This window comes from Lampris incognitus, chromosome 14 (genome assembly GCF_029633865.1).
Source record: "Lampris incognitus isolate fLamInc1 chromosome 14, fLamInc1.hap2, whole genome shotgun sequence".
In the NCBI taxonomy this organism is placed as follows: Eukaryota; Metazoa; Chordata; class Actinopteri; order Lampriformes; family Lampridae; genus Lampris; species Lampris incognitus.
The window spans coordinates 14,795,432-14,813,021 of NC_079224.1; the positions used below are offsets into that span (position 1 = coordinate 14,795,432).

The following is a 17,590-nucleotide window of genomic DNA, read 5'->3' on the forward strand; positions in this document are numbered from 1 at the left end:
ACTGATAATTCATATTGTACTACTGTGATATTACTATGTAACAAATGTGTTACTACTGGTGCCTCATGTTGTACTGCTATGCTGTCATCATTATTCAGCAAACCTACTACTACTGTTTCATATAGTAGTTTTATAATAAGATTACCAGAACTCTATGGTACTTATTATTCAGCAATCTACTACTACTGTTTCATATAGTAGTTTTATGATAAAATTACCAGAACTCTATGGTACCAACACTTAAATTTATCTGCTAGTTGCTGATGCTTGTAAGTTGTTTTGGATAAAGGTATCTGCCAAATACGACTGAGTTGCTGCCATACTGCAGTTTTGAGTTGGTGTCAGGAATTGCCTTCTAACACCACAGGCACAGTTTTTAGTTTTATCTTTGTGTTAAGTGACAGAAATCAGTGGTCGTGAAGACAGCATTAGGTGTTTAGCCAAGACAAGAAAAACGTGTATTGCAAGTCACCTCTGCCAGACCCGTCATGTTTATCATTTCTTTGTTACACACCCGAAAACACAATAAACTCTATGATCGCAAAGTGTCTGTTCGTCTGTCCGCAAGGCATCTGATGTGTTTGTGAGATTGCATCAAAAGAATCTCAACTATGCAGAAGAACTGATGAAGGGAAGTGGTCTAATCTGTTGGTCATGTTCAAAGTACAGCCCTTTAACACTCATAACGCAAGGTTATCATCTGCATTATGTTTTTTTTGTTGTTGGCAGGAATTCCATCTATGGCAGTTAATATTGTCTCTTAGACTTTGGATTCATGCCTAGTTTTATTCTTAAAATAGGCTTAACAGGGCTTCCGGGTAGCGTAGTGGTCTATTCTGTTCCCTGCCAACACGGGGATCTCCGGTTCAAATCCCAGTGTTACCTCCAGCGTGGGCGGGTGTCCCTACAGACACAATTGGCTGTGTCTGCGGGTGGGAAGCCGGATGTGGGTATGTGTCCTGGTTGCTGCACTAGCGCCTCCTCTGGCTGGTCAGGGCACCTCTTCAGGGGGGAGGGGGATAGCGTGATCCTCCCTTGCGCTATGTCCCCCTGGTGAAACTCCGTCACTGTCAGGTGAGAAGAAGTGGCTGGTGACTCCACATGTATCGGAGGAGGCATGAGGTAGTCTGCAGCCCTCCCTGGATTGGCAAAGAGGGTGGAGCAGCAACCGGGACGACTCGGAAGAGTGAGGTAATTGGCTAAGTACAACTAGAGAGAAAAGGGGGGGGGGTAAATAGAATAGGCTTAACATATACCAGTTGGTGGACACCGTTTACCAAAGTGTCCTACAGTATCATAAGTGGTGCATACATTTTTAGCGTGGTGGACCCCTGTGCGACGTTACCTGCACACACTTGAGGTGATAATACTTTGTCCTAGTGCCATCCTTTATGATGGAAACTTAGCTCCAGTACTTGTGTTATAAGAACTTTTTTTTTCTAATATAGGGCTTCACACCGTTCTAGTTTTAGGGTATATATTTCAGGGGGTCTGTTGATGTTGTTGATGTTGACGTCATTGTCGTCATTGAATGTATGAGATACACTTGTTGTCAGGTTTTTTTTTTTAATCTGTTTTGACTAAATTGTGTCAAGTAATGTATTTCTCTGCAAAAAGATAAGCCAAATAGGAGAATGTACTACCAAAACTTTAAATAAATTGTTATCACAAAGTGGCTAGCTCTAAGATTAGGTCATACTTTTCTATTTATAACTCTATTGTTTATCAGTGCCAGCATCAGCACATCTGGTGTCAGGCTGTAGCAGTCCCGGCCTGTCACTGGCTTTTCAAGTCTTTTCTCTACATGGCACTCATGAAGACTGGTCTTTGGTAGTGAGCTGTGGTCGCTGATTGGCTACATGGCGAGACAGACGATGATTATGCCTGTGATACTGTTTCACAGTGGTCAAAAAACTGTAACTGATATGGTGAGTACAGTATCGGTGCGGTTCTGTGTAAACATGACTTATTACAAAATATGAAGGAAAATAGAGCCATCACTATTTTGTTCCCAAGGTGCATTTTTTTATTAGTGGTTATACTATTTTCAGGTTTATTTTCCATCATGAGCAATATAAACAGCATAATAGTATTAGAATATCTTTATTTTTAATTGTTTTTGCAGCGACAAATTGGCAGGTTACTGAAGTACCAAGGGTTTTTGTCAATTTCATCATCAGCAATGCTGTGTAAAAGTTTTTGTTTTTATGAAAGCAGTTGAAGTAATAGTAGCACTAGGGCTGGGAAATTATTAACTGAATTAACTGACATGAGCAAGAATAAGTCAGTGAGTGGTTCTTCATGTCGGTTTCCATACATTTTCGGTTAATTGCCCAGCCCTAAGTAGCACTACAGATGTGATGTTTGCTTTGAGAATGTTGATGGAGAAGTACAGAGAAGGTCAGAAGAAGTTACATTGTGTCTTTGTGGATTTAGAGAAAGCATATGACAGAGTGCTGAGAGGAGGTGTGGTATTGTATGAGGAACTCGGGAGTGACAGAGAAGTATGCTAGAGTGGTGCAGGATATGTACGAGGGCAGTGTGACAATGGTGAGGTGCGCAGGAGGAATGATGGATGGGTTCAAGGTGGAGGTGGGATTACATCAAGGATCGGCTCTGAGCCCTTTCTTGTTTGCAATGGTGATGGACAGGTTGACGGACGAGATCAGGCAGGAGTCTGCATGGACTGATGTTTGCAGATGACATTGTGATCTGTAGTGAGAGTCGGGAGCAGATTGAGGAGAGCCTGGAGAGGTGGAGGTATGCACTGTAGAGAAGAGGAATGAAAGTCAGTAGGAACAAGACAGAATACATATGCGGAAACGAGACGGAGGACAGCGGAATGGTGAGGTTGCAAGGATTAGAGGTGACAAAGGTGGATGAGTTTAAATACTTGTGGTCAACTGCTCAAAGTAACGGGGAGTGCGGAAGAGAGGTGAAGAAGAGAGTGCAAGCAGGGTGGAGTGGGTGGAGAAGAGTGTCAGGAGTGGTTTGCGACAGAAGGGTACCAGCAAGAGTTAAAGGGAAGGTTTACAAGATGGTTGTGAGACCAGCTATGTTGTATGGTTTGGAGACAGTGCCACTGACGAAAAGACAGGAGGTGGAGCTGGAGGTGGCAGAGTTGAAGATGCTAAGATTTTCAGTGGGAGTGACGAAGAAGGACAGGATTAGGAACAAATATATTAGAGGGACAGCACAGGTTGGACGGTTTGGAGACAAAGTAAGAGAGGCAAGATTGAGGTGGTTTGGACATGTTTGGAGGAGAGGTGCTGGGTATATTGGGAGAAGGATGCTGAATATGGAGCTGCAAGGGAAGAGGGGCAAAGGCAAGGCCAAAGAGGAGGTTTATAGATGTGGTGAGGGAGGACATGCAGGTGGCTGGTGTGACAGAGATGTGTGAAGATGCAGGGGACAGGAAGAGATGGGAACGGATGACCCGCTGTGGCGACCCCTAATCGGAGCAGCTGAAAATAGTAGTAGAAGTAGTAGTTATGCAGCAACAATTTTGTGTAATAACTAATAAAAACTGCTGCGCTTAAAGTTATGAATGAAAATCAGGTGTGCAGTTATTGTAATATTTAAGTTCCTTGACCTTCTTGTGAAAGGAAATGTTAAGTTGCTCATCCTTAATTTTGCTCCATATGGGCTCCTGTCCTTTATTACGGTATGATTTAATCCAGTTGATACTTAAATTGTCCAAACCAGTTAATAGAGTTAAATATTTAGTGTTGTAAAAAATACAATTAGAAGTGTGTGTTAAGCCTACTCTTAGTTTAATTTACTACATGCCCATTGAATGAACAACTTATTACTGCCTCTTTTTTTTCTTTTTTTTTAGCAGTTAGGTCACACAAGTTCTTATTTGGTGGCATACTGTCGCACAAATGTCACAGACCTTTGTTAGTACCATTAAGCCCCCAGCCAAACTATAAGAGGGGCTCATAATCTCAAGTTAAAAAAGGTGGGTACTGGGCGTCCGGGTAGTGTGGCAGTCTGTTCTGTTGCCTACCAACACAGGGATCCCGGTTCAAATCCCCCTGTTGCCTCCGGCTTGGTTGGGCGTCCCTACAGACACAATTGGCCGTGTCTGCGTGTGGAAAGCCGGATGTGGGTATGTGTCCTGGTCGCTGCACTAGTGCCTCCTCTGGTTGGTCGGGGTACCTGTTTGGTGGGGTGGGGGGGGTGGCATGATCTTCCCATGCGCTATGTCCCCCTGGTGAAACTCCTCACTGTCAGGTGAAAAGAAGCGGCTGATGACTCCACATGTATCAGAGGAGGCATGTGGTAGTCTGCAGCCCTCCCCGGATTGGCAGAGAGGGTGGAACAGAGACTGGGAAGGCTCTGAAGAGTGGGGTAATTGGCCGGATACAATTGGGGAGAAAAAGGGGAGTCCCCCCCCCCCCAAAAAAAAGTGGGTACAGGCGCAACCCAGTGGCTCATCGGGTAGAGCACCTACAACATAAGGCTGAGACCTCGCCACACCTGCATGTGTTCGAATCTGGCCCGGGCCCTTTGCTGCATGTCATCCCACCCCCTATATCTCCCCTGCTTTCCTGTCTCTCTACTATCGCTGTCAAATAAAATGGAAAATGCTGAAAAAATAATCTTAAAAAAAAAAAAGAAAAGATGATGGGTACAGCAAGTCTACCAGATAAAAAATATTTCTCTCTGATACCGAGTGGGTCACTTTTAAGCTGGAAACACATTTTCTGTGGCCAGAGATTGTGATAGTCAAGTATCCTTGGCACTGGCCTTGGATTGAATTGTGCCAGAACTTTCCCTGTGTCTTCCCCATGCCATCGCCGTTACTATTTACCGGCTGTCTAAATAAAACCAACCAACCCTCCCATCGTCATCAACACAACATTGTTTGGTTGAGCTGCAAATACCAGAATGCTTCTGAACTGGCTTGATCAGTGGCCCAGATTGCAGTTAGTATTCCTGTGGAAGGCATGTTGTTTGGCAGGAAACTGGTATTGCTCTGACTCGACTGGGTAGTTCTGGCCTTTTCCTCTTGTGAGGACCTACTTATCTTTTTCAAAGCAGCCGTCGTCACACATATACACACACACACACACACACACACACACACACACACACACACACACACACACACACACACACACACACACACACACTCACACACGCGCGCATGCAAGCCTATCTCCAGGCACTGAATCACAAAGCTATAGAACCATCTCTCCACCCAACCTTCTGCTCCAACTTCCCAACAAAGAAACACACACACACACACACACACACATGCACAATCCCTTTAGTTAAATGTGAAAATGTTAGCTAACAGGTTTGTCTGCTCACTATGATTGTCAGTCTGTGAATGTTCTCATTCATCCAGGTCATGGTTATCCAAAGGAGTTGAATCAAGTGCAACTGGACTTGGTATATATCCGCGAAGACGTTTCGCCTCTCATCCAATAGGCTTCCTCAGTTCTTGCCTTTCTGACTAGACGAAGCTAGTGTTATGATTGTCAGCTGTTCCAAAACTACACATCGTATATTGTGTGTATTAGGCCTATATTGAGTGATGTACAGCAGATAGACAGTCTCCCACATTATGGTTTTGCATTGTGAGTGTATGTGCACATACATGTTTGTGTACTCACGAGCAGCCCTATCCTCATCTTCAGCGGGATGTGTCTGGTGCTAAACGTGCTGAAAGAACGAGAATCCCTCCTAGCTGCTGCCGAAGGGGGTCGATGTGTTGCCTTGGGAACCCAGAGCATCCTCTAGTCTAGGCCAGTGGAGCTGGGGGAAGGGGTGTGTGTAGGTGTTGAATTTAGCATGCATATGTGCATCTTTTCTTCATGTGGTTATAGACTGAAGCTTACACCATGGTTTGTGTGTATGTTTTCTGTCTGTACTTGCACTGGAACTCTGGGTGTGTGCACATGTGCTGTACAGGACTTCAGCATTCGCCAGTGACAAATGACCTCCTGCTGGACAGATGAGGCCACAGAGTCCCATTCAGGTTGTTTGATACATCAGGTTCCCAAGGATAACCCTCCCACGCCTCTTTTCATTTAGCTGTAATAAGCTTCAGTGTGGGATAGCAGAAAGGAATGCCAGGTCTGTGTGGAACATCACTTCCTCCCTTGTATTCACCAGTGGTGAGCCGGCTAGTAGCTGGCTACAGTCCTTCTGCCTTAGTCACCCAGAGAACTCCCACACTTTCTTGTCTGACACACAGGCCTTCCTTTTGGTACACGCTAGGTATCATAGCTCCGTCATTTTCCTCTCGAGTTTGTTTATTCATGCATCTATTTATTCCAGTGAGCTAATCTGCTGTGGCAGTATTTTCAAAATTTAAGTTTTGACTAGTGTTATGTGCCCTCAGAAAGCCACCGTCGAGGTTTTAAAGACACCGTTGTCTATATAATTTATTCCTAGGATGCTCCAAATTCCTGGCTCACTGCAAATTGGAGTAAGTCTTCCAGAGAATATCGCAACACAGTTTGTCATGGATGTTGGCATTGGCTCAGTCTGTGTCTATATCAGAGAGATTTGGTCAGAGGCTGAGATGTGGCTAAACATTAAACTACATTGTAGTGGCAGCATGGTGTTTAATGAACAGCCACTGCTTGATTCAGTGACTTGTTGCCAGCTGGTATTAACGCCGTCTCTGTCCTCCCTCGAGTCTCGGTGAGGGGAAGTTTGTGTGTCTTTGCCTCGGTGCTCTCCCAACATGTAAAGAGTCATCTTTATTGGCCGAAAAAGTAGAAAGGTCTTTACTTCCATGTTTATTTGCATGTACTCTCCTATCTCGCGCAACTATCGGGTCTGGTAGTTTTTTTTTTAGCAGGAAGTAGCGCTGCCATCCCGGCCTGTGAAAAGAGATTAGTGTGGGATTGGAGTTGCCTAAATGGTGGTACTAGCTCCTTTTCATCCAACCCTCGCTGGCAATGATTAACACCAACTGGAGGAGTGACAGAGAGAGAGGGAGAGGCAGCAGGAGAGAGGAAGATTGAAAGAGGGAGAGAGGAGGAGCGGGCTTCCATCTGAGCCTTTTATTAGTTTGTTCTCCCCTGGAATTTGGATCTCACTCCCAAAGAGTGCATTACCTGCAGTGCCAAAGCATCTCCATCCAGAGTTGCAATGAAATAAATGAATACACACTGCCACTGACAGGCATCTCTTTATTGGCACTATAAATCATTCTTCTGTCCTCTTCACCAGTACGTTTTAGCTTCAGGGAAAGGACTGGCCTTTGCGCTGACCTTACCATGGCTGGACTGGCCTTGGATTGGGGATGTCCTTGATATGGAGAATGCCTGTGGTTTTTTTTTGATGGACATACTTGCAGTTCTCTAGCTGATGGGGCTGGGCTCCTCGACAGCAGTAAACGGAGGTTTTTTTTTATCCTTTCTGTCCTTAGGGGTCAATCTGGCCACTCGGATAGCCTTTCCCCCCTCTCTTGTCTCTTTCTCCAGTTCAATCATTCAATCTCCATCTCCTTTCTACATTGCCCCCTTCATTCGCCCTTCATTCGTACCACCACCTTTCTTTCCTCTTCCCCTGACACGCCTCTCAGCTGAGACATCCGCTGTAGGCTTGGGCTGCTGTTGCCCGCAGGCCTGTGAAACCTTGGGTGTCGTCTGCACCCACCTCTCCGGTAAAAAACACACCACAGTCTCCGGTCACAAGCCTTCGAGCAGAGGACATCAATCCTGGCGCTACCTCAGTTCCCCACTGAGGAGAAATTATGAGGGACAAATGACTGAGTCCACTGGGGACGATATTCTCTGTCACAGCCCACTAAGCCTCTCAGATACCCCCCCCCCCCGTTCTATTAGTGTGTGTTTCACGTGTGTGCCTGTTTGTGTGGATGTGTGTGTGTCTGTCAGTGTGTGCTCGTTTACGTCTGTGGATGTTTCTTGGTCCGTCTCTCGGTGTGTGTGTGTGTGTGTGTGTGTGTGTGTGTGTGTGTGTGTGTGTGTGTGTGTGTGTGTGTGTGTGTGTGTGTGTGTGTGTGTGTGTGTGTGTGTGTGTGTGTGTGTGTGTGTGTGTGTGTGTGTGTGTGTGTGTGTGTGTGTGTGTGTGTGTGTGTGTGTCAGAGAGGCGTCGTTATTTGCTGCTTAAGGCCAGAAAGCACAGACGGTTGTTATTTCTCTGCTCTTCATGAGCTGATGGCACAGAGGAGGACGTGAGAGCATCGATACGACCCAGCCGTTACTGTTTTCCACTGTGATCCATTCTGTTTTAGTTTGCCTCTAGCTTGCTCTCTCACCCCTGTTCTTTCATTCCCCGTCTCTCTCTCTCGCTTGCTTTTTTCTCTCGCTCTCACACCCACAATTGTGCCGTGCAGATAAATGCGTGCACGGTGTGACAGACTGAGAGATTGTGAGTCACTCGGCAACTTCTGAGAGGGCTGCTCTCCCTCACCCCCGTCTCTTTCCGTCGCAAGTGGAGTGTTTTTTTAGTTTGAGGGAGGAGGGGGAGGTCTAACAATATCTAGTGGTGTTTAATTAATAGATGTGGGAAGTTGTTGTTGTTTTTTTTTTTTAATCAGTCCTGAAACTGCAAGCTTATCAAAAAAACAATTTTTTTCAATCCCTGTTCTTTTCCGAGTAAAAGTACATGTCATCAGGGAGTAGATCATTTCATTTCTGTTTTCTACATGAAATCAAACTAGTTCCCTTCATGATCGTTGTCCCAAAAGTAGAGCAGGACTTGTAATTTTGCAGTTTATTTCAAAGCCCTTCAATGCCTCTCACATGTTTTTCTTTTGCTTGAGAATTGATATTGCTCTCAAAAATGGGTATTTTCTTTATTACTCCTGCCAGGCAGTCTGCTTGTGTATGTATGTGTGTGTGTTTGTGCATGTATTTGTCCGCGGCTAATCTTGCATATTACTGGCTAATCTTGTATTCTGGACCTGTCAGCCTATAGCTAACCGTTGCTTTTGGCAAGTGCAAGTTCACATTAGACTTGGTCGTATTTGTGCGAGGGTCCGCCTATGAGGCTGCACATCCACAGACTGACAGGCAGAACATTTTTATTAGCTAGATTATTTTAGCTTGAGTGCTGCATATTAAAACAATTTTGATATTTCCCATTCAGTCGACTTGGGCACTGCGTAAGTCTTATAATGGCGTGTGCGTGTATCAGTCCACTGCTGATCTCGCATACTACTGAGCCGGTCAGCCTAATAATTTTTGTGCAGTTATGACTATGATTAAGGACCTCTCGTGGTTGTGGTGATTCAAATCCTTTGAAAAACCTGTTTTATACCGCGATTGAGTGCTAACTCTTCTGGTTTTTTGTCCAAGCACTGGAAAAGGGGAGATACGCAGGCAGTGCCTCTGTATTTTCCATCCTCCCGGTAGGCCAAAAAAGGGGTGGTTTGTCGCTGCACTCTTCTAGTATCGGCACTTGTTTTGTATCTGCTTTTAATCATCTTTTTTCTACAGCACTTTGAGATTTGTTGAAATGAAAAATCTGCTATAAACAAAGGCTCATTATTGTAAATTTTGTTTTGAAACCCACTACTAAGCATGTAAAACTCAATGTTCACCTTTGCAGTGACATCATGATCACCCACTTTGAACCATCCATCTCCTTTGAGGGTCTTTACGGGGAGGTGAGGGACATGTGCTCCATGGACAACGACCAGCTCTTCACCATGAAGTGGATCGATGAGGAAGGTGAGCCGTTTTCTTTGTTTCCATATCAACTCCATCCAGTGGGAGAACTCCTAAGCTGCTTATTACAGCTGCTAACTTTATATTGCTGCTTTTCTAAATGCACCCTAAATAAGAGCTGTGAATTATTGCCTTTTGCAATCATTACTTTACTCCTTTACTTACTTTCCAAATTAGATATTCTGTGATATATACTGTAGTCAAGTTGAGTTTGTTTACAGTCTGTTGAGGGTTTTACACAATAAGAATCATGTAGATACAGTAGATGAGACCCTATATCCATAGACCCTATAGCCCTCTGACAAATGAAGAAAAAATCCTTGGAAAGAGAATTTTCAAGAGAGTAAAAAGGTAAACTTTAGAAAGCGCACCAGAGGAAGGATCCCTCTTCCATGATGAATAGACGAACAATAGGCGCTGAATGGGCAGGGTAGACGATGGGTTAACAGATTTAGAGATAAAATGCTTAGTGAAAATAATTGATGATTAATTATACTTGGTGATAATGAAACAATGCAAAATAGAAACGTGGATACAGGGACAGCTCTTCATGCAGAAGCACACAAAGCCCGGATGTCACCACAGAGCAGCACCATCCCTTGCTGCAGCAGCTTCTAATGCTGTACGTAGAGTCCCTCTATGCAGATAGTCTCACAATGCTTTTTTTTCCTACTTTTAAACATTTTGTGTATGTCCTTTGGTATTCTTAATGCTGAGCAATGATCTCCTATTTATTACAGTCAAATCAGTTTATAAAACCCTACAGTGATAGATGCATGCCTCGATGGATTATAGAGTGGGAAAACCCATCAGCCACAGAGTGAAATTGCTAGCATTGGTGGTAGCTGATGCTAATCTCCTATCTGCTCATGAGCACATGGTACCTGCTCACTTGACTCTCAGACTATATCTTGACTCATAGTATATCAAGAAAAGTACGTACAACCCTTGATTCCTAGTTGTCAGTTAGTTTGTCATGCGCCAGTAATCGTGTCATAGGAAAGATGGAGCTGTCATGTCACTGGACTTGGGAGAAGGTCAGGCTGCCCGAACTCATTAAGTCTCTGATTAGCTACTACACATCGCCATCTGCACACCTCACTAGAAAGAATTGCTAGAGGCTAATAATGACCCCCCCCCCCAAAAAAAGAAAAAAGTAGGAGCTGTTTGTTACTACTGCACCAACTACCAAACATACACATGCAGACAGTCACACATGGATCTTGTGCTGTTTCCATTTGTCCGGATGCTCTCTGTTTCACACACTTGTGCGTTTACATACTGATTAGTTTGATTCTGTAAGTTCTACTCTGTAACCGTTACTGCATTCTTTCTACCTATTAGTTCAATATGTATCTCAAACGTCTTATCATCCTATCAGTTGTCAAATACTTTTTATCCTCACAGTTTTTGTTCTGATAATGCCACTTGTATGCCATTAGTGTAAGCCGTATACTTTGCCAAGAGTAGAGTCAATGGCCTTTGTTGTCTACCTCCCTGTATCACCTACAGTTGACTCCTGACTTAACATTTTAAAGATGATTAGATGAGGGTACACATGTTGCTTTATTAATGACTAGGTTATTTGCTGTTTTGAACAGGGCAGCACAATTAAAGCAGCTGTAGACAACTTTTCAACATTCCCCCCTGTTCGTTTCCAAGTGTTTTTATTATTTGCGCCGCTGCCCTGTGATGGCCTGGCGGCCTGTCCAGGGTGTCTCCCCGCCTACCACCCAATGACTGCTGGGATAGGCTTCAGCATCCCCGCGACCCTGAGAGCAGGATAAGCGGTTTGGATAATGGATGGATGGATGTTGCAAAGACAACCGGATCGCTGTGCATGTATCAGCAGCCTGGCTACTGTCCAAAGCAAGAAGCAACTGTAAGAATCCCATTTGAACTAGAAACCCCGATCTCAGTGCTATGCTAAAGGCAGAATAAAACATCCAGTAGTATTAACAAGTAGGCAGGTTGTGTTACTTACTGATCCAGTAGAAAGAATGCCAACGGAATGTTGGTTTGGAACCCTCTCAAGTCCGGGTGTTGTATCGAACTCTCTTTCTCCATCGAGATCTGTTTCCCCATAACCTTAACCTAACCTCAATCACAACCTAACCTTAACCTAACTTCAACGTAACGCTTACCTTAACCTAATCCTAACCAATAGCTAACCTGTGTCTGTGCAAACACTCCCGTCTGGCTAGGGGAAACAGATCTCAGCAGGGAAACAGATTTCGATATAACACCGGAGCTCACTCCATCGAGGGAATGCCCGTCCAAGGTTCACTCTTGGTTTTACCTCTGTTTCTGCCACTCTTCCTCTTCACCTTCTTTGCCTCCTCCTTCAAAGAAGATCTTTTTCTCTTGCTGGGTAGTTTCCACTGTCACTTCAGTTGTTCCACTGTCCACCATTTCCACTTCAGGGAATAGCTACTGGGGAAAACAAAAGCACTATCCTCTTCCTATTTTAGTTGCACAATGGTTGATGCACTTCCTTTGTGCCATAAATCAAGCCTTTATTTTCCTGTGAGATCCTGCCCGGTGGCAGACAGAATTGCATAGTGAAAGCGAGGCTTATAGGGAACCAGTCTAAATGTGGTTGATGTCATTATTCTTTAGCCGTTACATTGCAGTCAACATTTACTTCATAATAAGTTAAAGCAAAAAAGTTACTACCATTTTAGTAGTAACTAAAAAAATCACTCTCACTAGTGGACAAACTTTAAACTTTGATTTTCACTGATATAAGAAATAATATAGAAGATCTGTTTACACATCGCAGTTTGAGTATTAAATTTCTTTTTCATCATGCAACCTTAATATACAGTCAATTTTAGAATGAATACACTCGGCGTAGAGATACTTGTACACCAAATTGTTTCTCCAGTTTTCACCAGCCGACACCAGTCTCATGGCTGACCTGAAGTGTGTTTCCTCTCCGGTTAGGTGACCCTTGCACTGTGTCATCACAGCTGGAGCTGGAGGAGGCCCTGCGTCTGTACGAGCTCAACAAGGACTCAGAGCTCATCATCCACGGTGAGTCCGGCAGCCCTTTCCACAGGCAAGGTTAATACCATCGGTCATACCATATGCCATTATTTGGATGTTTTCAATCAAGGTGCTTTGCAGAGAGCATCCATTTGCAGGATGTGTGGCCGCTTGTGGGAATGAAACCCTACCTTAGTAGCCTTTGATCGCAGGCAGGCTTGAGGCGCAAAGCCAGTAGTTAGAGCCAGCAGGGTACAACTCAGTAGTGATGCTACTTTTCTCTCGTTGTAATGCCTGTTAGCATTAGTTATTAATGCATTTTGCAGTATTTGACAGTGGTGACAGCTAAGGCTGCAGTCAGATTGGGCGTTTTTTTAACAAGAGGTGTGCCGTACAGCCTTTTTCCCCTATCAGATTTGACACAGATCACATAATGGATGCTTTTTCCACAATGAGAGGCATTTGCCTGTTAATTAATTGTGTTCCAGCATTAGCGATAAGTGAATTGGCTACATGAATCTACCTAACCTGTTTATCATTACCTCTGGTTATTGTTAAAAGGCGTATTTCTTTTTATCGCTTGCATTATTGTTTGTTTCTCTTAAACACAGAGAGTCAAAGCGCTATAAAAAAATGCAACTTTATTGATTGATTGAAAGAGTGTTTGCTGCAGGTGCCCCGGTAGCCAAATGGTTACAGCGCATACCACATAACCACAACGTCCTTGGTTCGATTCCAGGCAGTGCAGAGCTCCAGAGTGCAACCATTTAGTCGCATTTTGCGCCTAGTTTTGGCGTTGGTGCGAATAAATTTTAAACCTAGGCGCACTGGGTGCGACTTGCAATATAACCGTGTTTTTTTTAATCATGTGAAAACCAGTAAGAGGAGAACTTGTGTGTGAATGTGTTGTTCTCAGTGTGGGCCAACTTTTGCGGGGAAAACCAAGTTTGCTGATCCCTCGACCGGCACCACTATGTTCAAGCACGATACCATCTTTAAGCACAACAACAGTCTGAAGCACAAACTGTGCAGGGACAGGTGCTGGAAGTTGGAAGTTCAGCATCTCTGCAAACGGCATTTGAAAGGCAGGCATCTGCAAATCGTTCTGCAGAAGAGGCTGAAATGGAAATAAAATTCAGTACAGCGTACTACATCGCCGAAGAAGAGCTACCATTCACAAAATTCAAGGGTCACGTAGACTTATTAAAAAAGAAGGGAGTTAAAGTTAACCCCACATACAGCAACGACACGGCATGTGTCCGGTTTATCGGAGTGGTTCTTGTGCTGTAATGACAGCAATGTTACTGACCACATACCATATGTTTACATTTGTTGGTGCCCATGTTTAGAAAAAGCACTTTGAAATTTACATTTTTATTTAACTTATTGTTTTTTTGCTCTTAAGCACTACCTCACTTTGTGACATTTAAAATAAAACACCATATTGTTATTGCTGTAAGTGGTCTTATTTGTTACCAAAGCATTTATCAGTAATACAGTAAAGACGGAAAAATATCAGTGTGTTGCGTTGCGTGTCGATTTAAGTAGTGCTCCTAAATTTTGTGCTGGTGCTCCTAAAATTTTCAGTAAGGAGCACCAATGCTAGTGGAAAAAAGTTAGTCTGGAGCCCTGCAGTGACCTTTGTTGCATGTCATACCCATCTCTCTCTCTCCCTTTGTTTCCTGTCTGCCACTTTACTATACTCTAGCCAGTGAAGGCGAAAATGCCCCAAAAAAATCATCAAAAAGAAAAAGAAAAAGTACTGTGGTTCAGGTCTTTCTCCTTGGTCTTTATTGTAAACGGTTCAGTGGAGAAGGCCTGCTATCCTGTTGCTCCTCCGAATGGACAAAAGAGAAAAACCCGCAGTGATGTAGCATGTTTTTCTGTTCAGAACTGAACATTTTTCAATGCTCAAGGCATCTATCCATAAATGCAAGGTGTTTAGGGTGCAAAAACGGCACCCAAAACACTTGGAACCCATTGAAAACAATTCTGAAAAGACGCCTCTCGCTGCCAAAAACACGTCCAACATGACTGCAGCCTGTTAGCAGTTTACATTTGGTTTGACAACAGTCCAGAAATGGCTTATTTGTCATGATATTGGTTTGGGTTGAAACCCAAATTGGTTGTGCACAACTAATGAGGTTGTTTCCTGTTTATTTTCACGTCTCTGTGTGTATCTTGCATCACATCTGTCCAAAAAACAAAAAACAAAAAAAAACACAAATGAAATGTGGTCGACTAACAAGCTGGTTTTATGGCTGGAGAAATGATTTGCCAAGACAAAGTATTGATTTGGTAAACCAAATCAGTAGCCTACAATCTAAAAAGTTGTGTATGGTAATGTACAAGTGTGCAAACAGCTAGCGGGATATTTCTTAAGTCATTTCCTGTTTGTTTTAGTGCTTCATTTTCTGTTTATTTGTGTCTACGATTCACTGCATTCTGAGAGTGAGCGTGCCAAATATGATTTTTTTTTAAGTGTAAAGCAGGCGAGCAGACGCATAACAATGAAACAGCAAAACATATGGTAAATGCCGCACTGACCTGTGAAAAAACCTTATTTCCGCTGATGATGTTTCGGTGTGGGCCCCTTGAGCCAATTACTGCCCCCGTTTCAGCTTTTCCCGCTTCCTTCTCTGAAACATAGCTGTCCAACAACATAAACACAGAGGTCTGCAGACTAAGACTTGGGAAGAATATATATATATATATATATATATATATATATATATATATATATATATATATATATATATATATATATATATATATATATATGCGGAGTGATATGGAACGTTTGATTGACATGCCATGTGTATATAGGGCTGTAACCCTGGGGTGAATGAGGAAGGGAACGGGGCGTGGGCCTGTTGGTAAATGGAGTTCAAACAAATCAGGAGTGATGGGAGAGGTGAGGGGGTCAGCAGTACTTTGGATGCCAGCTCAGCGGCTGAGGAAGAAAGGTTGGGGGGAGGGGGAGACTGCACCGCAGGGGGTCGCCAGGTCTGCTCGTTAACGAGATCACATCCGCCGTTGCCCGTGTCTTGCCTCTGACTCACACTCTGCCCCTCAGTTCATACACAAAGAGAGAGACTATTTTTTGCTCCCGTGTATCTTGGAAGATTTTTTTTCCTACTTTCCTCACTCTGTCTGTCAAACGCATGCAGAGATTAAGAGACATCACGAGGGCAACGTGTGCGAACTTCGTTGCTAAGTTGCTCCAGTCTGTGTGACAAATAGGCATCAACATGATGAGAGGAAGCGAAACGTGTAAAAACCGCTGCAGATAAACATTGTTAGACTTTTTGTTTTTAGTTGAGTATGCGTTGTGTCGTAATACTGTCTTTCCATTTCCTTTTCCCAGTGTTCCCATGCGTACCAGAGAAACCAGGCATGCCCTGTCCAGGAGAGGACAGTAAGTCACCCCCCCCATCTTTGTCTATTTCTTCCCTTAACATTAAATTCACACATTTATTACTACCAGTGTCCTCCAGGAAGCTCATACCCACACTGACCTTTCAGGCATAGCCACATTTTACATCATGGGTATCAAACTAATGTGCTAATGCAGAGGGAATTGGAGAAAGCATGTGGGAAGATTGTCTTGCTCAAGGGCAATCTGATAGGACACATTTGTAATCAGAAAAAGATGAATTAGTGATCTCTGCCCCCATTGACACCCATGTATTCAGTTTTGCAGCGTTTTACAAAGTATTGTCAATATTAAGCTTTGGTACCAAATCCCTCAAACATTTTCTTCGTTCCAGTGATGTTGTAAGCTGACAGTCAGAATGGTTAAATAAGACAAAACAGCAAAATTTGATAACTGGAGTTTCTGAAGGACACCCGTATTGGGATATTTCTTTGTGCACACACTCACTCACACAAACATATGCACAGGCAAAACAGCACACAGACCTGCTGTCCTTTCCATCCACAGAGTCGATATATCGGCGTGGAGCCCGACGCTGGAGGAAGCTGTATTATGCTAGTGGGCATGCCTTTCAGGCCAAGCGCTTCAATAGGGTGAGACACACACACACACACACACACACACACACACACACACACACACACACACACACACACACACACAATCTCCTGTCACAGCCTCTTTATTCTGCAGCACCCACAGGCCACCTGTGTCTTAGTATTATTATGATTGTTGTTATTAGTATTAATATGTCTACACACTGAGACAGTCAGAAGTCTGACAGGAATCCAGAAAGGATGCTTTGGTTGGATTCAATCCACGAGGAGGCGGGGATGCATGCTATTGCAGTGGTCTTCGACAGTCTCCAGTGTCTCTGCTAACACGGGTGTTTGTTTATTGGTTGTACTGTTTTAACTCTTCTCTTTCTGTGAACAGCGGGCCCACTGCGCCATCTGTACAGACCGTATCTGGGGCCTGGGGAGACAGGGCTACAAATGCATCAACTGCAAACTGCTGGTCCACAAGAAATGCCACAAACTGGTCACCGTGGAGTGTGGCAGACAGATGATACAGGTGAGTAACATGATACTTGATATATGATCTTGCACGGAGGAGAATAAATATTATAATTTTTTAAATGAATATTATAATCATATTTTTAAATAAATATAATCATGTGAAACTGTTCTGTTAGACACTGTGTGTGGTGTCTTTTAAATGGTGTGTTGTTGTTGTCCAGGAACCTATCATGCCTGGCCCAGGACCTACCCCGTTAGACCACCCTGAACAGCCAGGTAACGTGCGGATGCACACATAGGCATGCCTTTGCGCACACACACACACACACATACACAAAAAGCACAGATTAATAACCACAGATTTTGACAACAAGACATGGGGAATTTCATGGCAACAGATGAGCATTTTCTATAGAAAGCTCAAGCTGACCACTAGATGAGATTTAAGTCCAATCAGGTGATTGAGGGGTAGATCAGAATGAGAGGGC

General features: G+C 43.7%; 1 protein-coding gene across 2 annotated transcripts in view; it reads left to right on the top strand.

Annotated features, from left to right (window-relative positions):
- Positions 1-17,590, top strand: part of prkci (protein kinase C, iota) — a 37,033-nt gene that overhangs the window by 1,114 nt on the left and 18,329 nt on the right. For both annotated transcript variants that reach the window (XM_056292553.1, XM_056292554.1), the window contains exons 2-7: positions 9,541-9,662; positions 12,606-12,695; positions 16,015-16,065; positions 16,591-16,676; positions 17,020-17,157; positions 17,324-17,378. In XM_056292553.1, the coding sequence (XP_056148528.1) occupies positions 9,541-9,662; positions 12,606-12,695; positions 16,015-16,065; positions 16,591-16,676; positions 17,020-17,157; positions 17,324-17,378 (542 nt within the window). The remainder of the gene's footprint in view (positions 1-9,540; positions 9,663-12,605; positions 12,696-16,014; positions 16,066-16,590; positions 16,677-17,019; positions 17,158-17,323; positions 17,379-17,590) is intronic.